The sequence below is a fragment of the Abramis brama genome, assembly GCF_963993115.1.
Source record: "Abramis brama genome assembly, chromosome: 2".
Classification (NCBI taxonomy): Eukaryota; Metazoa; Chordata; class Actinopteri; order Cypriniformes; family Leuciscidae; genus Abramis; species Abramis brama.
In genome coordinates this window covers 20,517,398-20,543,970 of record NC_139964.1, presented here as the reverse complement: position 1 = coordinate 20,543,970, position 26,573 = coordinate 20,517,398, and the positions used below count along the sequence as shown (strand labels likewise).

The 26,573-nt window shown below is 40.1% G+C and overlaps 1 protein-coding gene across 1 annotated transcript in view; it reads left to right on the top strand.

Moving 5' to 3' along the window:
• The window catches only part of LOC311077823 (complement C3-like), an 88,802-nt gene that overhangs the window by 4,030 nt on the left and 58,199 nt on the right, over window positions 1-26,573 (top strand). The window contains exons 7-27 of the mRNA XM_084106453.1: window positions 11,329-11,417; window positions 11,600-11,682; window positions 11,781-11,868; window positions 13,257-13,359; window positions 13,492-13,612; window positions 13,751-13,866; window positions 14,301-14,447; window positions 14,588-14,791; window positions 14,926-15,117; window positions 15,192-15,344; window positions 15,425-15,554; window positions 15,835-15,879; window positions 16,308-16,410; window positions 16,595-16,683; window positions 16,800-16,939; window positions 17,233-17,445; window positions 17,696-17,756; window positions 18,023-18,106; window positions 20,016-20,219; window positions 20,423-20,498; window positions 20,641-20,800. Coding sequence (XP_083962579.1) covers window positions 11,329-11,417; window positions 11,600-11,682; window positions 11,781-11,868; window positions 13,257-13,359; window positions 13,492-13,612; window positions 13,751-13,866; window positions 14,301-14,447; window positions 14,588-14,791; window positions 14,926-15,117; window positions 15,192-15,344; window positions 15,425-15,554; window positions 15,835-15,879; window positions 16,308-16,410; window positions 16,595-16,683; window positions 16,800-16,939; window positions 17,233-17,445; window positions 17,696-17,756; window positions 18,023-18,106; window positions 20,016-20,219; window positions 20,423-20,498; window positions 20,641-20,800 — 2,601 coding nt within the window. The remainder of the gene's footprint in view (window positions 1-11,328; window positions 11,418-11,599; window positions 11,683-11,780; window positions 11,869-13,256; window positions 13,360-13,491; window positions 13,613-13,750; window positions 13,867-14,300; window positions 14,448-14,587; window positions 14,792-14,925; window positions 15,118-15,191; window positions 15,345-15,424; window positions 15,555-15,834; window positions 15,880-16,307; window positions 16,411-16,594; window positions 16,684-16,799; window positions 16,940-17,232; window positions 17,446-17,695; window positions 17,757-18,022; window positions 18,107-20,015; window positions 20,220-20,422; window positions 20,499-20,640; window positions 20,801-26,573) is intronic.

Here is a 26,573-nt window from a genome sequence, read left to right as displayed (position 1 = left end):
ATGAATAAATTATGATCTGAATTGTCTTACTAATTTCCTTTTCCTAATTGAATATTCTGTTTGTCACCATAGTTGAGATTCATACACTGATTCTTGATGTCTGTGTGTGTCTTAAAGAAAGATTTTGTTTTATCAGAACAACTTTTAAGAAATCGTTTAGACTAGTTAGAAAAAAAGATCTTCTGCTGTAGAATCACAGTGATGCTGTAATCAACAATATACATTTAAGTCAGAGATTAGACTCTAAATGAGATCAGTGATTCAGGTGAAATTATGATTATGTCAAAACATAACCAACAAAACCTGATCAACTTTCTCTTTGTTCATCTGGCAGTTATAACTCAGATACAACAGCCAAAGATAATCTAATGTTTACAGTTTATGAATCAAGAGCCCAACTAAACAAACACTTATCACCATAACGGTTTATTAAAAAAATTGATTTTCTCCTTCAGTGATTCTGCTTGCTAACATCAGGTGTCTTCAATAATGCTCAATCATCACTCAATTAATCACTTAATGAGCTCATTAACTTTAACACTCTTGAGTGTTAATTTAACACTCATATTTTAACACTGACTCTGGAGCCATATAAACTCCCAGGAGAGTTAATTTAACACTGGACTTTTTGCTGTGTAGATGATTCTGTACCTCAATAATCAGCATTTCTTCATCCATCGTGTCAACGGGGTTAAAACTTCAACAAGCCTGTCTCCGCCCATTATGACGTTTTCAAGGTGTAGTGTAGGGAAATATGAGCGCGGTGTATTTTATTTTGAAAATTAAATGGATCTTTTATTTTGTTTCTGGCTGTTGTGTTTTGTCACTCGACTTCCTGTCCTGCGTACTCTGCCCTGTAGTGCTGCGGAGCGCTCCGGCATCCGGCAAAAATAGAAGCTCTGCGTATCTGCTCCGGAGGGCTGCGGATCGCCGGAGTCGGAACGCAGCTGTACCGCATTCAGTGGAAATACACTCATTGACTTTAATGGAAACCTATTGACTCCGCCGCCGTGCCGGAGCCGTAACGCAGCCGGTGGAAATTGGGGGTAATCGATACGGTACGCAGCACATCGCCTGAAACAACGGTCATAGTGTCAGGACCACTTCCCACGTACCGACTAGGACATGAAAAGTTTAGTAGACTATTCGCGCTAAATGAATTGTTAATGTCATGGTGCAATGAGCAGAAACTGCTCTTTGTAAATAATTGGAATCTGTTTTGGGAGCGTCCTAGGCTTTTCCGTGCCGATGGCTTACACCCAAGCAGATTCGGAGTGGATCTTCTGTCGGATAACATCTCCAAAATGTTAAATAAATGACTAGTAACCAAAAGTGCAAATCATAGTCTCTCCTGCACCAATTTAAATGATATAAATACTAGTGTAGTACATTGCATAGAAACTGTGTCTATTCCTCGTTTAGTGAGATCAAATAATAATTCTACTGCAGGATCTAGGAAAAATCTAATTGTTATTAAAACAGAAAATGTTGCTATTAGTAAACAAAATTTTTTTTTAAAGCTAGGTCTTCTAAACATTAGATTACTCACACCTAAGGCAGTTATTGTAAATGAAATACAGATGTGGCCTTTAAAAATGCGCGTCTCAGAGACAAGAATGCCGCGAGCACTGCGGGAAATTCTGCGGGATCCGGCAGAAGGGGGATTAGGTGTTGGACACAGGAAATACTAAAACCTGTAGATGGCAGTCGTGTTTCATGTGGCCATACTGACGACAATACTGTATGTGTGCTCGACTTCATCCTCCTGAGCATATTGTATGATATTGAAGTAACATACAGTATGATATTGAAGTAACATGACAGGGATTCTCGGTGCTTTGGCAGTACTTTGATGTCATACACATACACGCTTTTTGGCAAGCGTTTGGTTGGCGAAGTTTTCTTTTGTCAGTTACATAAACAGTCACATATTCTTCATAAAAATCCGACTCAAACGCGCATCATTTGTCTTATTTTTCTTCTTCTGTGTACTTACAGTAGAAGAGACGTGATGTATGATAACTGAGTCTTATAACATAATAATTTGCGAAGACCTTTGAAGAGACCGAGAGCATTTGCGCAATATCATTATCTAATTTGACATTTAGTTCCTTTTTGCATCTGAACGTTTTAAATAGCTTTAACATGGTTGTAATGCGCTTTTCTGCATTACTGTACAGTACTTTTTATATTATCATGTTTCCCTTTACATGGTATGAAACACATAAGCGTCGATTTCGGTGGGGACGCATGGGTCATTTTGTACCCACCACTTTTAACTTCTGTCCATAATAATTTGACTTTGTTCGATTTTTTTAACCGTTTTCAGTGGTTATGAAGAGCAATATGAGAGAGAAATTTGGTAATCATTGTCTGATCCAACAAAAAAACATTATAATATTCATTTTATTTTATTTTTCGTGTTCGCATTTATGAGGGAAAAAACAACGTGTCAGTTCTCGGGTTACGGACGAGCGCTCTGAAAGCGCCACTAAAAGACTGCTTTAAAACTTTCACAGAGACCTCAAACAGAACAGCTGCCTTTCTTTAAATTGAATTTCGTTTTGTATTAATTATATCTTAATTTTAATCAATGTTTCATGAACCAATTGCCTGGATTTATAAGAAGTAAATATAGCAGACAATCACGACATTGGAGGCGCCGGCGAGTGAACTGGAGTTCGTCCCATAAATGAACCGAAACTCGGCGTATAATGCACATTCACATTCACAGCGTATTTAGACACATTTAGACGCATTCATAATCATTACTTTTACCGGTTCTTTGTGGCAAGCTTTATGCGTGCGGTCGTGCGCTTGAGTGCGGCTATATTACGTAAACGCGCATTATCCTGTAGGCTAAAGTAGTAATTAAATTAATATAAAGGGGAGATTTGTCCATGAATGACTTAAATGAACAACTAAAACTTTTAGTTGGAAGCAGCCCTTACTCCACATATTTTCGAACCAGGCAACAGGACATCTGGATTAGCGAGCGACCCTGCGGAATATTCAGAAATATCCACTCACGAGCTCTGATCGGAACAAACCCGAACAACACTGTCTGCTGAACTTGCGCAGGAACATCAAAATATAATATTTTCTAAAGAAGAATTTTAAAACTTTATTGGTGGTAGTTGAGAAGAATTCCTCTTTACATATCTAAATCATTTTGAGCGCAATATAAATTTAGGCTATCATATTGTTATTCTTATTCTTATTATATAAGAATACGTATTTTTTACAACATTTTTAATATATAGGCCTAGAGAATATAAGTTTAGCGTGTTGTGTGTATTTCCTAATTATAAGCTTTTGGTGAAATTGCAACAAAACTAAAAGTGCATAAAAACATAAAAAACATCATTACTTTTTTTTATTCTTATTCACTCTTTGTTTTAGCGATGTTTATAAATATAGCCTACTATATTTTTGCATTTTGTTGACAAACTGTCCTACACTGGAAAGAAACCAATGTAATCTTCCTGATTTAATCACGTACCACAAGCACCACTCTTCTGAATGATGGTAACAAACCTCCAAGAGTTTGTAAACCATTTATTTGTAAAGCATATTTGATGCTAACTTTACTTACAAATTCAAAAAAAAAAAAAAAAAAAATGTTTTTACAGTGTATAAATAAAACGACATGAAGGAAGTTAGTTCCAAAATGTAATTAATTGCAGTGTTTGTTTTAGCTGCTTCCAAGTCAAGAAATTACCCACCCACCCCCCAGGTCTGCTAATTCTTTGCCAACCCCCAATGCTAATCGATCTCCTCTCAGGGAATCAAAAGAAAACCTGTTTTTCCAGTTTTCACCAGCGTGTGGGCGGGGTTTTAATCCCTTGCAGTTCCTTTGTTTAAATGCTATTTAAGCAAATCTACTATACATAGCCTACGCTTTAAGTTATTTCAAATTAATGTTTATAACTTATAAAAATAAGTTGATATCGTGTAACTTAATTTGACATATGTTGATATAACCATCTGACATTGTAGGCTAGTAGATTAGATTGCATGCAGGAAGAGGCTTATGCTTTGTATTAAGTAATGAGCGTTTACGTAATATCCGCACTCAAGCGCACGACCGCACGCATAAAGCTTGCCACAAAGAACCGGTAAAAGTAATGATTATGAATGCGTCTAAATACGCTGTGAATGTGAATGTGTATTATACGCCGAGTTTCGGTTCATTTATGAGACGAACTCCAGTTCACTCGCCGGCGCCTCCAATGTCGTGATTGTCTGCTATATTTACTTCTTATAAATCCAGGCAATTGGTTCATGAAACATTGATTAAAATTAAGATATAATTAATACAAAACGAAATTCAATTTAAAGAAAGGCAGCTGTTCTGTTTGAGGTCTCTGTGAAAGTTTTAAAGCAGTCTTTTAGTGGCGCTTTCAGAGCGCTCGTCCGTAACCGAGAACTGACACGTTGTTTTTTCCCTCATAAATGCGAACACGAAAAATAAAATAAATATTATAATGGGTCAGACAATGATTGCCAAATTTCTCTCTCATATTGCTCCTCATAACCACTGAAAACGGTCAAAAAAATCGAACCAAAAGTCAAATTATTATGGACTTTAAGTTACAAGTGGTGGGTACAAAATGACTCATTACGAAATCTGGTGGGTACACCGCACCGTCCCCACCGAAATCGACGCTTATGCTAGTACAATATCTTTCTGACAAGTTTCTGTAATAAATCCGTAAATCAATCACAAAACGTGTTGATGTGTTGGCGAATACAATTTTAAATTGTCAATTTAAAAAAAGCAGAAACGTGTATAAAACCCCAATAGTTAACAATATCTGAACTGTGCTCTTTTGCATACTTCTAATTTTCTCATGCACTTTGTCTTGTATTTCTGCAATAGATTCATTGATCTGGCCATATATGTGACCAGACTAACGTAATTTCTCTGTCTTTTTATCTCTTTAAAATATTGCTACTTTTAGAAAAAAATGACATAATTATGAATCAAATTATTATGAACAAACAATGAAACTGTGTCAAAATTCGACAACACAAAGAATTATCAAAAGGCGATATAGCGCACATCTCAGTTTAAATTAATTTTATAAAAAACAGGGAACATTTTGTAAAAACAAAACTGAACAAAATGCGTAATTAAAATAATTGTACACAGCAAAAACTCCAGTGTTAAATTAACACTCCTGGGAGTACATGTGAGACCACACTTGTAGAGTGTAAAGTGTTAAAATATGAGTGTTAAATTAAGGCTACGTTTACACGTGGATGGCTATTTTCATAAACGGACATTTCACCCCTCTTCGTTTTCAAAAATAACATCGTGCACACGAACCTGTGTATATGCTGTCAAGAGCATGCCAAACCTGTAGGTGGCAGTGTAACGAGAAGCTCAAGCCCACTTTAGCCAATCAGAATCCCGAAAATAGTCACATTCTGTGACGTCGCTGCCTAAAACTCCGTTTTTCTCAGTTTACATGCAAACGGGCAAATGAAGATTTTCAAAATCTCCACTCTGGCCGGAGTTTTTAGAAAGAATCGGTTTCATTGGCGAATCCTCCGTTTGCGTGTAAACGAAGGGTGCAAACGAAGAGAAATGTCTCCGTTTTTCAAAATAACCATGTACGTGTAAACGGGGCCTAACACTCAAGAGTGTTAACGTTAATGAGATAATTAAGTGATTAATTGAGTGATGATTGATCATTATTGAAGACACCTGATGTTAACAAGCAGAATCACTGAAGGAGAAAATCACAAATTGTAAGCCACCGTTATGGCGATGATTGTTTGCTTTAGTTGGGCTCTTGACCCTTATATTATTAACTTTAGATTTTGTTTGGTTGTTGTATCTGAGTTATAACTGCCAGATGAACAAAGAAAAAAAGTGATCTGATGGTGTTGGTTATATTATGACAATCATCATTTGAACTTGATCACTGAACTCATATTTCTGACTTGGATTTATGTTGTTGGTTACAGCATAACTGTGATTCTGCATAAATATCCAGAATTTTAGATATAATACAAAGGACTTCTTAAAGTTGTTTTGAAAAAAACAACAACTTTCTTTTAGGCACACACAGACGTCAAGATTCAGTCTATGCATCTCAACAATGGTGACGAGCAGAATATTCAATTAGGAAAAGTAAATTACATAGACCAGGGGTGCCCAATCCTGCTCCTGGCGATCGACTGTCCTGCACAGTTCATCTCCAACCCTAATCAAACACACCTGCCTTTAATTTTCAAGTGATCCTGGCGTGCTCTGAAGACCTTAATTGGTTGCTTCAGGTGTGTTTAATTAGGGTTGGAGATGAACTGTGCAGGACAGTCGATCGCCAGGAGCAGGATTGGGCACCCCTGACATAGACAATTCAGATCATAATTTATTCATACCGCAATGCATGATGGGAGCCATTAATGAGTTGTGATTGGTGGCAGCCACTGCAACATGCTTTATTATTGTCACCATTGTTGAGATTCACAGGCTGATTATTGATGTCTGTGTTTCTAAATAAATTCATTAATTTGAAAGTCTTTTGATCAGAACAATGTTAATTAAATATTTTGGATTACATGAAAAATACTGATAATCATATGCTGTAGAATCACAGAGCTGCTGTAATTAACAAATCCAAACTATCTCAAAAGTTTAGTTTTTCAGATCACAACATGATTATGTCAAAACATAACCAACACTATCAGATCACATTTTTTCTTTGTTCATCTGACTGTTATAAATCAATAACAGCAGACAAGCAAAATTTAAAGTACACATATAATGGTCAAGAGTCCAACTAAAGCAAACACTGATCGCCATAACGGTGGCTTACAATTTGTGATTTTCTCCTTCAGTGATTCTGCTTGTTAACATCAGGTGTCTTCAATAATGATCAATCATCACTCAATTAATCACTTAATTATCTCATTAACTTTAACACTCTTGAGTGTTAATTTAACACTCATATTTTAACACTTTACACTCTACAAGTGTGGTCTCATATGTACTCCCAAGAGTGTTAATTTAACACTGGAGTTTTTGCTGTGTAGGCCTATTATGTTTTACCAAATATGTAATACCACTTCCTCATAATGATGTAATTAATTTTTAAAACAACATCTGTCAAACTGTCAATCAGATACCATTATCTGGTAATTTTTATTTTATTTTAGAAGTCATGACTGTTGATCACCCTTTATATGGATTTTGTGAATATGAATATTTAAAAGATTTACAAACTGTCGGCAAGACCTCAAACCAACCCCGGACATTCTGAGACTAACGTGGAAAAATAGTTCAATTAAAATATTTATTAATAATGTAATGGCAATCAGATGCGCCCAAAATATAAATGCAACGCGTTGTGCTGCAACATTACCTCACAAGAACAATCACACAAGAAATATCTGCAGGAATTAAGAATCTGGGTAAGTTGCATTATTTAAGCCTTTCATTATGTTAGGATGATTTTGTGTATAAAATAAAAAAAATACTGCTGGGTTTTTAGAGGCTGAGTCACGTGTATTACGCTCACACTAAATTCTCTGTTGCACTTAAATGCGCTTTGCACGCACAATCATCTTAATAGTTGTACAAAAAAAGTTATGCGCTGGCAAGAACGTCACTTTGCTGTTTTAATAAAAGCAATGTTAAATATTCTGCATGCACTCATCTCCTGGAAACCACAGCGATGACAAAGCATATATAAAAATTCGTAAACGTCGTCCAATACCCCTTCTTGTCTTAAGACAACTTTGATGAACCTTTTGGATTTACAAATATTTTCAAATGTCTGTATAATACAGTACTGTAAATATTTGTGTCTATTACTATTTATAATTTATATTTTATTGTGGATGTTTTTCCCACAATCATGACATAATGTGAAGTAAAATAAAAAATCTAATGTAAAGTTGTTTTTTATGCGCCACCTGGTGGATATTCTGTGAAACGAAACACATTGAGGGAATTTGTAAGTAGGCCCCCCGAAAGCACTTGCAGAATTCTGCGAGACTGTGCGAGACGAATTGCCGAATGCCGCGGGAGAAAACGCGCGTTTTTAAAGGCCACATCTGTAGTCACAGATAATAGCTTCGATGTACTTTGCCTTACTGAAACTTGGCTTAAACCTAATGATTATTTTGGTCTAAATGAGTCTACTCCATCTGGATACTCCTATAAGCACAAGCCCCGTCTGATTGGTCGTGGCGGCGGTGTTGCAACAATCTATAGAGATATTCTCAATGTTACTCAGAAAACGGGTTATAAGTTTATTTCGTTTGAAGTACTTGTACTAAATGTTACGCTCTTAGATGTTAAAAAAAAACAAACATATTATCTCTAGCCTTGGCTACCGTATATAGACCGCCTGGGCCTTACGCTGATTTCCTAAAAGAGTTTGCAGATTTTCTCTCAGATCTATTGGTCAATGTAGATAAAGCATAAATTGTTGGAGATTTTAACATACACGTAGATAATTCAAATGATGCGTTAGGAGCTGCGTTTATAGATTTATTAAATTCCTTTGGGGTCAAGCAAAACGTCACCGGACCAACTCATCGTCTTAATCACACACTCGATTTAATTATATCATATGGAACCGATCCAACCGATATAGATATCATTCCACAAAGTGATGATGTCACTGACCATTACTTGGTAACTTGCATATTACGTACTGCTGTAATATGTCATGCGGCGCTGCGTTATCGACCAGGCAGAACAATCCTTCCATCCACCATAGATAATTTCTCAAATTGCTTATCTAATCTGTCTCAGCTGCTGCCTGAACCCAAACAAACAGATGAACTAGAAGAACTAACTAGCACTATGAGCACCATTCTCTCTAGAACATTGGATGTTGTTGCACCCGTTAAATTAAAAAAGGTCAGAGAGAAAATTAAAGCACCATGGTACAATAATACTACGCATGTTCTAAAGAGAGAAACCCGTAATTTAGAGCGTAAATGGAAACAAACTAATTTAGATGTCTTTAGAATCGCGTGGAAAGACAGTATGTCACGTTATAAAAAGGCCCTAAAAGCAGCCAGGGCTGAGCACCTCCGCAAACTAATAGAAAACAACCATAACAATCCTAGGTTTTTATTTAACACTGTGGCTAGACTAACAAATAAACAGACATCACCCGAACAAAATATCCCGTTACAGTTTAGTAGTAATGATTTCATGAACTTCTTCACTGAGAAAATAGAAAACATCAGAACCACAATTGTAAACGTTCAATCCTCAATCACGCCTTATAATTCAGCCTCAATTATCCCCCCGCAAGAACAATTACAGTGCTTTACAACTATTGAACAAAAAGAGTTAAATAAACTTATCACTTCATCTAAAACAACAACATGTTTATTAGATCCTATACCAACTAAACTACTGAAGGAAGTGTTACCTGTAGTGGAAGAGCCTCTCCTCAATATTATTAACTCATCTTTATCTTTAGGTTATGTTCCAAGAACATTTAAACTGGCAGTTATAAAACCTCTCATTAAGAAACCACAATTAGATCATAATAATCTAGCAAATTATAGACCCATTTCAAATCTACCTTTTATGTCTAAAATACTAGAAAAAGTTGTGTCCACTCAACTGGGCTCTTTCTTGCAAGAAAATGATATCTATGAAAAGTTTCAGTCAGGATTCAGACCGCATCATAGCACTGAAACTGCGCTCGTTAAAATCACAAATGATTTACTCTTAGCTTCTGACCAAGGCTGTATCTCAATACTAGTTTTACTCGATCTAAGTGCTGCGTTCGATATTATAGATCACACAACACTCTTAGATCGACTACAAAATTATACTGGTGTTCAAGGACAAGCATTAAGCTGGTTTAGATCATACTTATCTGACCGCTACCATTTTGTCTATTTAAATGGAGAAAAATCGATCATAACTCCAGTAAACTATGGAGTGCCACAGGGATCTGTGTTGGGCCCTCTGTTATTCTCAATATATATGCTGCCACTTGGAAATATTATAAGGAAACATGGAATTAGTTTCCATTGTTATGCTGATGACACTCAAATATATATTTCATCACGGCCGGATGAAAACGCTAAATTATCCAAATTGACAGAGTGTGTTAAAGATATAAAAGATTGGATGACGCGTAATTTTCTTTTATTAAATCCAGACAAGACAGAGGTAATACTTATCGGTTCAAAAAAACGCCCACAGAACCTCTCACAATACAACTTTGACATCGTAGGATGTCCTGTTACTTTATCCTCTACAGTAAAAGACCTGGGTGTTATACTCGATTGTACCCTGTCTTTTGAAAAGCATATTTCGTATGTTACAAAAACAGCCTTTTTCCACCTTAGAAACATTGCTAAGCTACGTAATATGCTATCAGTTTCTGATGCAGAAAAGTTAGTTCATGCATTCATGACCTCGAGACTAGATTACTGTAATGCTTTATTAGCCGGTTGTCCTGCATCCTCAATAAACAAGCTACAGTTAGTCCAAAATGCAGCTGCTAGAGTTCTTACTAGATCAAGAAAATATGATCATATAACACCGATTTTATCATCACTACATTGGCTACCTATAAAGTTCTGTATTAATTATAAGGTATTGCTACTGACTTATAAAGCCCTAAACGGCTTAGCTCCAGTCTATTTAACGGATCTTCTATCGCCCTATAATCCATCGCGCTCTTTAAGATCAATAAATTCGAGGCTTTTGGTCATACCTAGGATATCCAGATCAACCAAAGGAGGGAGAGCATTTTCACATTTGGCTCCGAAACTCTGGAATAGTCTTCCTGATACTGTTCGTTGCTCGGACTCACTCTCCCAGTTTAAAACTAGATTAAAGACGCATCTTTTCGGCCAGGCATTCATATAATATTGTTAATCTCACAGTTTCAAACTACAATCCGGCCTCTAGTTCATAAATGCCAGAGGAGAACTGGCCCCTGACTGAGCCTGGGTTCTCCCAAGGTTTTTTTTTTTCTCCATTAGGTCACCTGATGGAGTTTTAGGACACCATTAGGTCACTTGATGGAGTTTTTTCGGTTCCTTGCCACTGTTGCCTTTGGCTTGCTCAGTTGGGGATATTTTGGGGATATTTAATTTTATTCTATCAATCAATAAATTCCACTAGAAACAAACTTTGTTGTATTATTTTATTTTAATTTAGTACTGTGAAGCTGCTTTGATACAATCTGTATTGTGAAAAGCGCTATACAAATATACTTGATTTATACTTGACACACACACTCGTGGCATTTCAGCTGTAATGAGCATCATTGCACTGCTGATCTCAGTAAACACACAGTGTTAATGCTGATTTATGTGTTTCTGAAGAATCCACAAGGCATCACAGTTTCATCAGAGAAGATAGATCCAGTGAAAGGGATGAAGTCTGGAAACTATGACATTCCTGAGGTTGCCAGGTGTGTGAAACGCTGACTGAAGATATTCAACCTGAGTGAACTTTATTTAATGATTCAATGATTTCACTTTAATTTATCTACACAATACTCATAAATGTGATTTGTGTTATAAGATTCATTTGATCTGTTATATAATGCTTATTCACATTTTGTTAAAGTGTTTTGAAATGTTTTTGTTTCAGTCTTGGGATCTGGAAGGTTGTCACTCGGTACACAGACACTCCTAAGAAGACGTTTACTACAGACTTTGAGGTCAAAGAATATGGTAAGATGTGTGTCAACAAAATGTGTGTTTGTGTAAATGCAATAAAACTATAAGAATGTATTTCTTTATTTGTGTCTTTTCTCTGGATTGGTTTATAGTGCCGCCAACATTTGGAGTCAGATTAAGACCCAGTAAGTCATTCTTCTATGTGGGTGACGAGAGCCTGACAGTCGACATTGAAGCCAAGTAAGACAAAATCTGTTCTGCTTCTCTGTTTTCAAAATTAATCTTTAATGTGTGCACACACTGATTTAAAATAGATCTCTATGTAAACTCCAAAATAATATGTGCTATGAGCAACCAAAACTTTTCATGAGTGTTTGAGATAGTATAAATTCCAAAAGTAACAAAGACATTTATCTTAGTCTCAAAAGGCATATTTTTTTGAGTTGTGGTTATTCTGTATTTTGCTGGTAGTATGAATATTGTTTCCTGTGTATCCGCTCTCATGACTGAAGTTTCCTCACTCATCGTTCCTCGCCTCCTCGCAGTGCAATTAGAGGACTGAGATGCTCTTCTAGATGAGTGAGATCCATCGTTTCCGGGCCATGGGCTGGAGGACGGAGGAGCGAGGAAACAAGAAAGCATCAATTTGAGCATTGAGAAGCACCCACAGATTTTGGGGATGCTAGTGTGAACATGATGGATTATGGACAATATATTGATGTATGCTGTGTCTGAAAGGAACTCTGTGTGTTCATGTTTATAAGCATGGAGGAATGAGAAGCCCCAGGAAGTGGATTTGAGGCAATATTTAGTTTGCAACATTTGTTTGCATAAATCTGAATGCATGGACTCTGTTTGCATTTGTTAAATGTTGTCAACAACAACAGCTTAAGGGAAAGCTGTAACAGGTTTTATATATCATTTAATATGACTGAATCAACCTGACATCAGTTGGTTACACCAGGGGTTTTCAAAGTGTGTGGCACAGAGAGCAGCTCCAGAGTATATTTAGCCTGGGAAAACCCAGACAAACTTCTGGCAAATTTAGATTTGCTCTGCAAGTAGTCTGGCAAAGAGCTCATTCAAGACGATTTCTAATCCGTCCAAATCGCGGCACCAATCAGAAACGTTGAGGCGGGCTTTACACGATGACAATCGCTCTGATTGGTTTTTGGTCTATCCAATTGCGCCCAGAGGCATTTGAGCGACATCCGTTGGTGACGCCCCGTTGGAAATGAGTTATTAATGAAGCTTTGCCAGACCATAACTCAGTTACTACTGAGAATGGTCTGGTTGTAACCAGGCTATAGTATATTGGATACACTGTAAAATCCAACTGTTGTTCTTCTAACTAACACTTTTTAGATAACTATATATATATATATATATATATATATACATACATACAAAATAAGTAGTGTACATGCTCATATAAAAACATAATAAAAAAAAAAACATGAAAAACCCTCATGTTGTTCAAAACCTGTATGACTGTGGAGAAAGAAAAGAAGGTAGTTAGACAAATGTTCAAGCTGCTTTTTTTTCTTTGTAATGAAACTGGATGTGGATCAGGGACAGTCGTCGTCACAGTTCAGTTTTTACAGCAGAAATTGTATGTGCTTTTATAGGTACCTGTTTGGACAGAAGGTGGAAGGAAATGCGTTTGTGATGTTTGGTGTGATGGACGGTGAGAAGAAAACAAGTATTCCTTCTTCTCTTCAAAAAGTTCAGGTGGGAGACATTAAACAGTTTACATGGGATCAATCTCATTTCTCTTCACCTAGAGAGTGACGACTTAAATAAAACATTAAAATGCTTTTTACTGCGCCTTGTTGACTGCTGTTGTCTTTCTCATATGAATAGATTAGGGAAGGAGAAGGTACAGCAGAACTGAGCAGGGAGATGATCACTAAGACCTTTCCAGACATTAACCAGCTGGTTGGACAATCAATCTATGTTTCAGCCAGTCTTTTAACAGAAAGTGGTAAGACTCATCAGATACTGTACATGCCTGTGTGTGAATGTATATGAGAGGCTAATCCTGTGTGTGTGTGTGTGTGTGTGTGTGTGTGTGTGTGTGTGTGTGTGTTTGTGTGTGTGTGTGTGTGTGTGTGTGTTTCAGGCAGTGAAATGGTGGAAGCAGAAAGGAGAGGCATTCAGATTGTGACGTCACCGTACACCATCCACTTAAAAAAAACACCACAATTCTTCAAACCTGGGATGCCCTTCAGTGTCTCGGTATGAAACATTGACTAAAAAGTAAACAAGTAAACATCAAGTTTGCATGAAATGGAAGTTTCAATATTTTTTTTTTTCCCTATTGTGATGTGCAGTGCATATACACTCAAAAAATAATCCAGTTTATTTGTTTTAGTTTAATGTAAAAATATTAATTTTAGGATAATTGAACTTAATTAACTTAATTGTTGTTTTGGACACAATTAAGACTGTTAACCTTATTCAACTAAACGACATTGGATTAACCTTATGTAATTAACTTAAGTTAATTGAAATAAATAATGTTACATAAATCCAACGTAACCTAGTTACGTGGGACCTGTTGACATAAAAAAGTTAATTAAAGCCAACAGCATAAAATAAAAGCATAAAAAACAGCATTTTTTAGAGTGTATACATTATATATATATGTTTTGCTTTGGCTTCCATAAAAGGTCCATTTAACAAATCCTGACCAGACTCCTGCTGAAAATGTGGAAGTGGAGGTCAATCCTGGAGGGGTCAGAGGTCAAACAACAGCCAATGGCATTGCAAAGTTAACCATCAAGACTCCAGGAGGATCTTCTACACTGCAGATCACTGTAAGACCTGCAAACTCAACTAATGTTCAGTCACTTTCACTGAAGAACTGGTGAAAAATAGATCAGTTAACATATGTTGAACAATCAATGGAGTATATACTACACAGCACATCAGAAAACAGTGTATTTGCTCTTTTCAGGCAAAAACCAAAGATCCACAATTAAGTGACAACCAGCAGGCAGTGAAGACGATGACGGCTCTCGCTTACATTCCCAAAGGAGACTCCAAGAATTACCTGCACATCAGCATTGATGCTGCAGAGCTTCAGATCGGTGATCAAATGACAGTCAATCTCAACACAGGACAAAGTCCAGGAGTCAAAGATGAAGATTACACATACATGGTGAAGATTATGGTTATTTCTAAAGCTGCACCTCAAATGTATTTATTATATCAATATTTGATTAACTACCACAGCTTGTGTTTGAAATAATATGAATATCATAAATACTGTTAACTCATCTTCCTCATTTTCAGATCTTAAGTAAAGGTCAGATTGTTAAGGCAGACAGGTTCAAGAGGAGAGGAAAAGCTCTAGTGACTCTGTCTCTACCTGTAACCAGAGACATGGTGCCGTCCTTCCGCTTTGTGGCTTATTACCATGTGGGCTCGTCTGAGGTGGTGTCTGATTCACTCTGGGTCGACGTGAAGGACACGTGCATGGGAACGGTGGGTCAACCATCACAAGAAATTATTGATATGCTAATCAACTATATCTGATTCAGTGTCTCTCGTTTTAACAGCTCAAGCTTCAGGTGAAGAACAAGAGGAATCCCTTTGGCACAAGAGATGAGGTCAGACTGCAGATAACTGGAGATCCTGGAGCTAGAGTTGGGCTGGTGGCGGTTGACAAGGCTGTGCATGTCCTTAACAAGAACAGACTCACTCAGACTCAGGTGAAGGACCTTCTTCAGACGTCATGGTACAATCAGCTCTGATTGAAATGCATGTAACTGGTGTCTTTTTGCACCTTTAGATCTGGGACGTCATAGAGAAGCATGACACCGGCTGTACAGCAGGAGGTGGAAGGGACAGTATGGGGGTTTTCAGTGATGCAGGTCTGATGTTTGAGTCCAGCACTGCAGGAGGAACCAACACCAGAACAAGTATATATGTATATTTGTATTTTCTTCAGTTTTAATAAAAATACCAGTATATTTTATTTCATATTTCACTAAAATGAATCCATAGGGGCAGTGTCCATGAACATACAATTGAAATAATTTTCTACAGATTTATGAATGTCTTCAGTGTCTATTATGTTAACTAATTTAAGTTGGTATAATCGGCGCTGGAAAAGCACTGCACCAAGTTCAGTTGTAGTGAATTCCCTCTCACACATTAGAGTGCCATATGCTAATTTCATTCTAATTAAATTCCCTCTAGCGTCGGAGTGTCCCTTCCTTTCAAAGAGAAGACGGAGATCACCGGGTGAGAATCTGCTCTTATTATTCGACCCCTTTAAAGATTAAACATGTTTTTAAAGTTCATCTCTGCTGTTAAATATGTTGTTTATCTGTCATTGTGGCTTGATTGATCCCTGTATTGGAAAAGTTAACATAATCTTGAGGATTATCAGAACATGCTAGTATTGATCCAGCTATGATGTCTACAGAGCCCCTAAAAAAAAAATGAGATGGGAAGAAAAATAATATAATAATGCTTTTGCTTTCTCTCACAAATGTATGGCATTCCCCCGAGAAACTTTCAGAAAATAAATAATTGATTAAACAGTGCAAATACGATAGGGCTCTAGCACCAATCAGGGCCTGAAACCCTGATACATTTTTACTTGACTTGATTGTTTGTCCTTTTGCTCTAAAATGTCTATTCTGTCACATTTGTATCTATTACATCAGGTGATGATGATGATGACTATTATACAGACTCTGATGAGATTGTGTCACGTACTCAGTTCCCTGAGAGTTTGCTTTGGGAAGAGATTGATCTATGTGAGAATTGGTGAGTAGGAGAGCCGTCAGTTGAGCACCGTTCACACCCTTAGCAAATTATGTCATTCAGCTGTTGAATGTTTGAGCTGTTGGCGACATTGTGTGTGTGTGTGTGTGTGTGTGTGTGTCTGATAGTAAACAACCATTTGAAGAGTACTTCAACAGTTTTTCTTTTATTTTTCCTCATATCTCAGTCCAGCACCAGTCAGAGATAAAGTGATCTTCCTGAAAGACTCTATTACTACCTGGCAGATCTTGGCTGTCAGTCTGTCACCAACACTTGGTAAGATGAAACTGCAAACACAGGATACATGGTCTGAAAAACCTCATCATCATCATCATCATCATCCAGGAGCTGCTGCTTTAAACCCTTCTGTGTGTCTGTGTTCCTCCTCAAAGGCATCTGTGTGGCAGAACCTGAGGAGATTGTAGTTTTTAAGAGCTTATTCATTGACCTCAAGATCCCTTATTCAGCTGTGCGCGGTGAACAACTGGAAATCAAGGCCATTATTCACAACTACACACAAAAGAAGCAGAAGGTGGTATATATGATTTGATATTAAAAATGTATTTGATGATGATGATTTTATGGTATACATTAAAACCATGTGCATCATAATAACCCCTTCTGATTGATTAAAATTATTTACTAATGGTAGCATGGATTCTGAGAGTCATTTCATTTTTTTTCTGCTTGTGATTCAAACTGTAGAAAAGTACACTTAAACAAAAATATTGTCCATACATTTCATATTTGATTCAAATGCATTTACTTTGGATGAACTATCATCTACATATTGAAGAGATGTATACCTCACTCCCATTTTCACAGGTGCGTGTGGAGTTTATGGAGACAAAAGATGTTTGCAGCTCTGCCAGTAAGAAAGGCAAATACAGAACAACAGTAAACATTGACAAAGACTCCAGCACAGCGGTTTCATATGTGATTATTCCCATGACACTGGGAAAACACATGATTGAGGTGAAAGCTGCAGCATATGATTCTCTCCACACTGATGGAGTGAGAAAGACCCTGAAGGTGGTGGTACGTCTGATGGCATTCCTGTCAATTTTGATTTGGTCATTCATTAATGTAATCAATAGATGTTTGTCATATTTTGAATAGATAATCTCTCTCTCTCTCTCTCTCTCTCTCTCTCTCTCTCTCTCTCTCTCTCTCTCTCTCTCTCTCTCTCTCTCTCTCTCTCTCTCTCTTCTCTCTCTCTCTCTCTCTCTCTCTCTCTCTCTCTCTCTCTCTCTCTCTTTCTCTCTCTCTCTCTCTCTCTCTCTCTCAGTCTGAGGGTGTGCTGACTCCATTACATAGAGATAACGTGGAGCTCAATCCTGTTAAGAATGGTGAGATTTACTGTGAACCCTACAATTACATTACTGTGTTATACTTCCATTATACAACATTACACACATTATACTTTCAGCCAATTATAAAAAAAAAACACTTTTCTAAATTTCATTATAGTTCGAGTTAATCGAGATCAGAATGAACTCCTACACTTTTGTAGCTACTCCTATTCTTACTCACCAAAAGCGAACACAATTTCACCAACTCATTACTCTTCCTCCATCTTCCTCTTTGTCTCTGTTTCTCATCCCAAATGGAACAGGGGAAAAACCTGTAGTTATTAAAGCTGAAACACCAGCTGATCGGGTTCCAGACACACCTGCTAACACCTACATCTCAATTACTGGTGAGGAAAAATATGTTTTCATGAATGTGCAACATCCATCTACTCCTCCGGGAGTCTTAGCACTTGTATGAAGATTGTTCCTCAGTACTTAATGCTGGGACTGGTTTGTAATTGGGTTTGAATGACTTCATACTTTTTAAAGTCGACATTTATGTGATGAAAGTCGAGTCAACTAGTCGCTGATGACGTCATTGATGAACAAATCAGCTATGGCATATGACGCTCCTACATAACAGCTTATTTTTATCAGTTCTTTTGTCTTTTTGGATTATTATGTTTATCACAGATTTCTGCTCGTTCTAAATCAGATATAGATAAAGATTACATATAAATGAATGCATTAGTGTGTGAGTGCCATTGCGTGTGAATTAATTTTACCTGGCAGCGTCTCTCCACTAAGAAATATATGGCAGGACAGTTTTTAGTTTCTAAGCTATTTTATTGATAAATCACAGAACAGAGTTTACAATACATTACAGCACTACAGAAAGATTCTGTATGCGTGATCTTCACGTGATATGTGTGCTATTGTCTGTCTGTGTGTGTGTGTGTGTGTGTGTAATGCAGCAGCAGAATCCCAGATAGCGTACATATCCAGGCCTCATCTGGGCCAACTATGGCACATTTGGCTCAGTTCTGGCACTGGGAAAGGTCAAATGGGCCGTATCTGGCCCACACACATCAAACTGGTTTTCAAGCAGATCACCTGTCAATCAAACTCCCTGTGAAGGGTGAATTTTCCAGCTTTCCATGTTTTCACTGTTATACGGTAGGGGGCGCTATTACACATCTTCTGAAAGAGTACAGAATCTCCAGATCAAAACCAAGCGTGCCGCACAAGCCCTGAAAAGTGAAGCCAAAACGTCTCAATTGCCCCCCGGTGACTGGTCCTAGTATAGGTCATAAACCCGCCTCCCCGTGTTATTCAACGGGACGTGAGACCAACTAAACAATTAAATTACACTTCAAATATCTTTTTTCCAAAGGTGGTTTCTTTCATTTGCTGGTGTAAAATCAAGTGTCTGTTTCAAAAATAAGTTGGTTTTTAGTTAGTTGCGTGATGCGGTGGTGTAACGTCATGATTGACAGCTATGATTGACAGGACGTACAGTACGTCCAACGGACATTTTTTTCCGGATCTTCGGAGGACTGAGGAGATTGTATTTACTTTATTTTAACAAGCCTCTTGTCGTACTGCAATCAATTTTTTAAATTGATTTAAATTCGAGAGTGAGGGCGGGGCGTTAATTTCGCGGCTTTACTTCCTGCAGTGCTCACTACTGCGCAGGTCTGGTCCCGAGATCGCTACTGCGCAAACTCAGGTTCCAAGATGTCAGAGCCATATCGGGACACTGGCGGCTTCAGTTCTCACCAATGGAAGAGAGCGAAGAGGCGTCGTCCAAACACATGCGAGAAAGATGCAGAAACATGCAATCTCATATCATGTGCATATTTAAAATAAATAATATGATCATCAACATGAAACAGCATATAAATCAAAACTGCCTAATGTTACTGAATGAAATGTCATTCAGGGGGTGTTGATGGACTCGATCTACTCCATCTGTGTTTTGATCATTGTACTGAATCCAATCTGAATGTAGTCTTTGACAAAAAAAATAAAAAATAAATAAATAATAATAATTCTTAGCTTTTTGATCAAAATATGGCATTTTTATTAAACTAACCCACATTCAAATGTTGATAATAAAGAATGCATGAAGCTAGAATTAAAAGTTTTTTTATTTTGGGGAAAATGATCAAAAACGCTGTGTATTCTGCGTTAAACTTAAATAATTTGAAACTGTGCAGATACAAAACCAAACAGTGTCAAAATGTTGCATAAATATTCCATCCTGACGAAGATAATAAAAAGCTGAATTCTCAGCCTGCTCTTTCCTCCTTCCAGGTGAAGAGATCTCTCAGACAGTCGAGCAGGCCATCAGTGGAGACTTCATGGGACGGTTTATTGTCCAGCCCAGTGGTGATGGAGAGCAGATCATGATCAGAATGACTCTACCTGTCATTGCCACTCATTATCTGGACAGCACCAATCAGTGGGAGGCTGTTGGAATAGACCGCCGTAATGAAGCCATTAAACAGATCTACACAGGTCAGCAGGACAAATATAAGGTCAGTTCAGGTTGATTGGGACATATTATGCCATTTAGATGACTAGGAAAATGTGTCCCAATCAACCTGAATTCACCCCTAAAGAAAATGAAATAAAATCAAAAGCACACTCAAAGATGCTCTCATGAAAAATGCGGAAAATATATGTAATACATTTTCTTTCTTTATCTTGTTTGTATGAAGGTTATCAACGGCTGCTGGGTTTCCGTAAACGAGATGGATCTTATGCTGCCTCCATAGACAGGCCGAGCAGCACATGGTAAAGTCGGTTTTGTTTCGTTTTATGCCTGATTTTGCTTGTCTTACATATTTTATTATTTAACATTGTTTTAATAGTAACAAAATCATTATTACTTTTTTTTAATTATTTATTTATATCTTTCTGTTTGTCTGTTTTTAAGGCTGACTGCATATGTTGCTAAGGTCTTCTCCATGGCCAATAACTTTACTCCTATAGAAGAAAATGTGCTCTGCAGCGCCCTCAAGTGGCTGGTTCTCCACAAACAACTGGCAGACGGCTCCTTTAAAGAGGATTCACCTGTAATTCATGGAGAGATGGTGGTAAGTTGAATGTGGTCTGTTTGTGTTCACCTGTGTTCAGAAAAGAATGATGAAATAATCCAGAACCAGGTATTTATTTCTCTGTGGTTGTCAGTAGTAATACATGAAATACTCACTAAATTTTTTTTTTAAAAAACTGTCAGCTATGGCTGCCAAACAAAATCCATAAAATATCCTAACTGAAATAAAGTGGAAAAAACTGAAACAGAAATTTTCCTTGAATGTTTTATAGAAAAACACTTATTCTACAGCTATTTCCTGAATTATTACGATCACTTTAAAAAAGAACGTAAAAATGGTCAAATGACTGTCAGCAATGGTTGCCATTCAAAAAACATAAAATGAAAGTAAAATATCCTAATTTAAATAAAGTGCAAAAGTCTTTTACAGACATTTTCATTAAACTTTTTAACAGAAACAGTTATTTTACAAATATTTCCAGAATTTTTACTGACAAACACATAAACTGTAAAAAGTGAATCTCTTACAGTGAAGTACATGCATGATTTGCTGTGACTATACATCACTGCATCAGCAATTATATACTTACTGTATGTTAAATAAAGCAACACACAACATATCATCAGTGTTTCTCTGCTCATCCTGGACTGAAGCTCAGGCTCTACTCTTCAACACAATGGTGACACACAAACAGACAATACAGAAACACTTTAAATCCCATCAGAACATTAAACACTAAGAGATCTCTCAGGATCTCAGCATCTTCACTTATTACAATCCAGACTTTATTTCTTTCATACTAAAGCTCTTATTGAGAATTAACAGAGGTTGAAGTTGCTGTTTTATTGAAAATAATAAAGTTAGCTTTAGTTGTGCTCTTGACCCTTGGATTTTTAACATTAGTTTTATTCTACATTTACATTTAGTCATTTAGCAGACGCTTTTGTTCAAAGTGACAAATGAGGACTAAATTAAGCGAGTCATCGTGAAGAGGCAAAAACAACGCAAGAAGTGCTCAAATACGAAGTTCAGGCATTGATCAGAGTAGCATAAGCCCAATAAGCGAGGATTTAAAGGAAAAGGAAATAATTTTTTTTTTTTTTTTTTTATGAGGTTAAGTGCTCACGGAAGAGATGGGTTCTCTTACGAGAGTTCTCTCGTACTGCGTTTTTACTAAAACGCTACGGGAAAAGTCTCTTTTCACGAAACACTGAAGCAAAAAATTATCCTTTAATTTTCATATATGTAAAACGCGTTGCAGCAGCAGTCAGCTATGGCGAGACGGCTTGCTCGCTCATTGGCTGCTCTGCGGCAACTGCATAAGCCTATCGAGCGAGGCCTGGGGTGACGTCAGGCCAATGAGGGCGCTTCGCGCCCTCCTCGCCACTTCCCGCCGAGACGGGCGTGGCTTACCTCTATAAAAGGAGCTCGAGAAGGCTGATTCACTTGATTTTAATCTCTTCAGCGAAGCGCACGCATCGCTGGATCACGAGGAAGCACGCGTCGTCTGATGCAAGCACTTCAGCGGGACGAGCCCTTGAAGCCGCTGGCCAATGCCGCCTTCTACCGCCGTACCTGCTGCGCTTTCCGACGCCATATCCTTTACATTCTTTGTTCTTGTGTATGTGTGTGTGTGTGTGTTCGCTTTGCAACACGCACCCCTAAAAGAGCTGCGTCTTTTTCAAGATGCCTTCTCATGCAGCGCTCGCTGACGGCGAAACGCCTTCACTCCGAGCCAATTGCCTACGGTGACTCTGAGGACTCGCCGGGCATCCTTTCCGAGGCTGCCCTTCCTGGAAGCGGATGGCGGGATTAGTTTTTCTTTACGTTACAAGAAAAGCTACCCTGCCTCTGCACGCGTCATTCACCGGCGAAGGAGAAAAGAGTGTTCTTAGTCCCACCGTTGGTCGGTCTGACCTCTTTTCTCTCACATTTCTCAGTTCCCTGTTCGGCGACTGGAAATATTATTGCAGCAAGTGAGTCTGTTACACGCTTGCCTGCCAGCAAACGCCGAAGAATACATGTTGACGCCGCTTTCAAAAGCCTGTATCCCCCTGTGGCTCAGTGGTGGAATTATAGGTTTTCCACACGGGGGACCGGGGTTCGTATCCCGGTCTAGCGGCATATATATTTATGCCGCCAATGCTTTGCTCTGTCAGTCCCCTGAAGGCGACTGCAGAGATGCATTTTGCAGCCAGCGAGCGCGTAGTACCCGCTTGCCTGCAACCGAACACCGTTTCTACGGTTCCCGTGCGTCACTGGCGAAAGGAGAATGGAGTGTTTTCAGCCCCGCTGAAACTGGGCGATATCCACTCTTCTCACATTCTGGCATTTTGCAGGCGTCTGAAAATGCAAATCACTCTGTCTGTTCCCCGAGAGGCAACTGCAGATGTGTTTTTTGCTGCCCACGAGCACGTGGTACATGCCTGCAAGCAAACGCCAGTGTGGATAATACTCGCGCTGACTATATCTATGTATCTTCACTGTGGTCCAGTGGTAGATTCTTAGACTTGCGCGCGGGGGATCCGAGGTTCGAACCCCAGGCCTGCCGGCAGAAAATATTTATGCCGCCGAATGCAAATCACTCTGTTTGTTCCCCGAGAGGCAACTGCAGACGTGTTTTTTGCTGCCCACGAGCACGTGGTACATGCCTGCAAGCAAACGCCAGTGTGGATAATACTCGCGCTGACTTTGTCTATGTATCTTCACTGTGGTCCAGTGGTAGATTCTTAGACTTTCGCGCGGGGGATCCGAGGTTCGAATCCCAGGCCTGCCGACAGAAAATATTATGCCGCCGAATGCAATCACTCTGTTTGTTTCCCGAGAGGCAACTGCAGACGTGTTTTTTGCAGCCCACGAGCACGTGGTACATGGCCGGACTTCTACCGAAGTCCCGGCCACGGCCGATGATGCTATATGTGTAGAGAAGATGCCCACTGCTAGTGCCCATCCCTACACACTAGCACAGCCCTTCACACAGGGCCCGCGCTCATATATTCGACTCGGGTCGATCACGCACACAACATAGTGAACGTGCGTGCCCACTGCCTAGTGCCCACAAACACTATGTTCTGCATGCCTTGTGGTTTCTGTAAAGACGAAACCTGTGTGCATTCACTCTGCTCAGACAGACAGTGCACTCATTGCAGTAACTGTGCCCGCTCTCCCGCGCCCACACTTACTCACGGTATTTTCTGGTGTCCCGGCCACGGCCGATGGTGCTATAAGTGTAGTGTCGATGCCCACTCCTCAGTGCCCATCTCTACACACAAGCACAGCCCTACACTTAGGGCTCGCGCACATAAAATCGACTCAGGTCGATTGCGCTTCCAACATAGTGAAAGTGCCCGCACAAACACTATGTCTCACAGACCACAGGCTCTCTGTAAAAACGAGACCTGTGCGCGCTCGCTCTGCTCAGTCAGACAGCGCGCCCAAAGCAGTGAATGTGCCCGCTTCCCGCCCACATTTACTCGCAGACATGAGTCCCGCGGGACCCGCTCAGCCCTCCCTCACTCAGTCAAGCGCTGTAGTAAGGTCGAGGACGAGCGCTCTGCCCGCTGTAATAAGCGCGCCCCCCGCCTCGAATGCCACAGGCATAACGCCTACGTTATTGCGCCCCGAAGCGCCTCTGTCGCACGGCGAACAGAGCGCGCTTCGCATCCAGCCCTTAGCCAACCATGCAGAAGCATGGGCAGCGCTTCCAGGGGTTTCGGACTGGGTGCTAGGCATTATAAAGAGAGGCTTCTCGCTACAGTTTTGTCGACGCCCTCCCCGCTTCACAGCGCGCGTCCAACTACGGTGGTTTCAGAAGTAGCACACCTACTTCGCGCCGAAATATCAAAACTGATAAGCAAAGGGGCGATAGAGCGTGTGCCCCAAGCTCAAAGCGAAGGGGGGCTATACAGCAGATACTTTCTAGTCCCTAGTCCCCAAAAAGGACGATGGTATCAGACCCATACTGGATCTAAGACGGCTGAACAAAGCATTAGTGAAACGCAGTTTCAAAATGCTCACGACCAGGAAAATCCTCGCGCATGTTCGCCGAGGAGACTGGTTTATGTCAATAGATCTGAAGGACGCGTATTTTCAAATACAGATAGCGTCACATCACAGGCGATACTTGAGATTCGCCTTCGAGGGTCAGACATACCAGTATACAGTCCTGCCGTTCGGTTTGTCCCTGGCACCTCGTACATTTACGAAATGCATGGACGCAGCTGAACTATTTGGATGACTGGTTGATCCTAGCCCAATCACGATCTCAGCTCGTGGAGCACAGAACCATTTTACTCGATCACCTCGAGAATCTTGGTATCACGGTCAATTGGGCGAAGAGTTCACTGAACCCCAGTCAAACGATTTCGTTTCTGGGTATCGTTCTGGACTCGCAGTCTATGACAGCGCGGCTGTTGCCACAGCGCGTGCTGCACATTCAGCGCGCGGCGAAGTCTTTCCGCCGCGGCGCTTTCACCCCGCTCAGGAAGTTTCAAAGGATGCTGGGTCTTATGGCCTCAGCATCGTCAGTTCTCCGGCTGGGCTTGCTCCGCATGCGCCCGCTGCAGTTCTGGTTGAAAGCGCGGGTGTCCGGTCGATTATGCCTCAAGGTCGATCAGAACTGTGTTACAGCCCTGGTGCCTTGGATGGCGGACGACTGGTACCGATCAGGTGTAAGCCTGGGGACTTCCTCGGGAGTGAGGATGGTGTCGACAGACGCATCCACCTCGGGATGGGGAGCGCTGCTCGAGGGCAGACCGTTCTTCGGCCTGTGGTCGGAACGAGAAAAGCTCCAACACAAAAACTTAGAAATGCTGACAGTGCACAACGCGCTGACGCGTTTTTGTCCCCACATCAAGGACCAACACGTCATAGTCCGTTCGGACATCATGGCTGTGGTGTCCTACATAAATCGCCAGGGCGGTCTGAAATCCACATCCCTGTACAGGTTGGCGAAACGCCTCCTAATATGGGCTCAGCACAACTTACGCTCGCTGAGAGCAGTGCATGTACCTGGGCTTCAGAATGTGGGCCCAGACAGACTGTCCAGGAACAACGTTCCCCCGGGCGAGTGGTCTCTACACCCACAAACAGTCCGGCTGTTGTGGGAGAGATTCGGCAGAGCGGAGGTGGACCTATTCGCGTCCCACGAAAACGCCTACTGCCCTGCGTTCTTTTCAAAGAGCGACAGCGCACTGTCCCGAAGGTGGCCGCGCTGCCCGCTATACGTTTTTACCCCCGTCTCCCTCCTGCCACAGGTGTTGGAACGGGTCAGGGAAACAAAATGCCCAGTGCTGCTTGTAGCACCGTTCTGGAAGAACCAAGCATGGTTCCCAGTCCTGATGCAGTTAGCAGACATCGCTCCATGGCCAGTGCCGTTGAGGAGAGATCTCCTCTCGCAGGCCGGGGGCTCGATTTGGCACCCACACCCGGAGCTGTGGTCCCTTCATGTGTGGGCGCTCAACGGATATCCGTTGGTCTCGCAGAGGGAGTCATGAATACCATCACTCAGGCTAGAGCACCGTCGACTCGGCGGCTTTATGCTTCGAAGTGGTCGGTTTTCTCCGGCTGGTGTACAGCTCGGAGCCTATCACCCCTCGAATGTGAGGTAACGGAGGTTCTCTCCTTCCTACAAGAGCTGTTGGATAAGGGCAGATCCCCTTCCACGCTCAAAGTATATGTGGCGGCTATTTCAGCGTTCTCCGGTTCAACGCTGGGTCAGTCACTGGGAAGGAACGATTTAGTCATCCGCTTCCTCAGGGGAGCTAGGAGACTGAATCCACCCAGACCTCCTTCAGTCCCTATGTGGGACCTT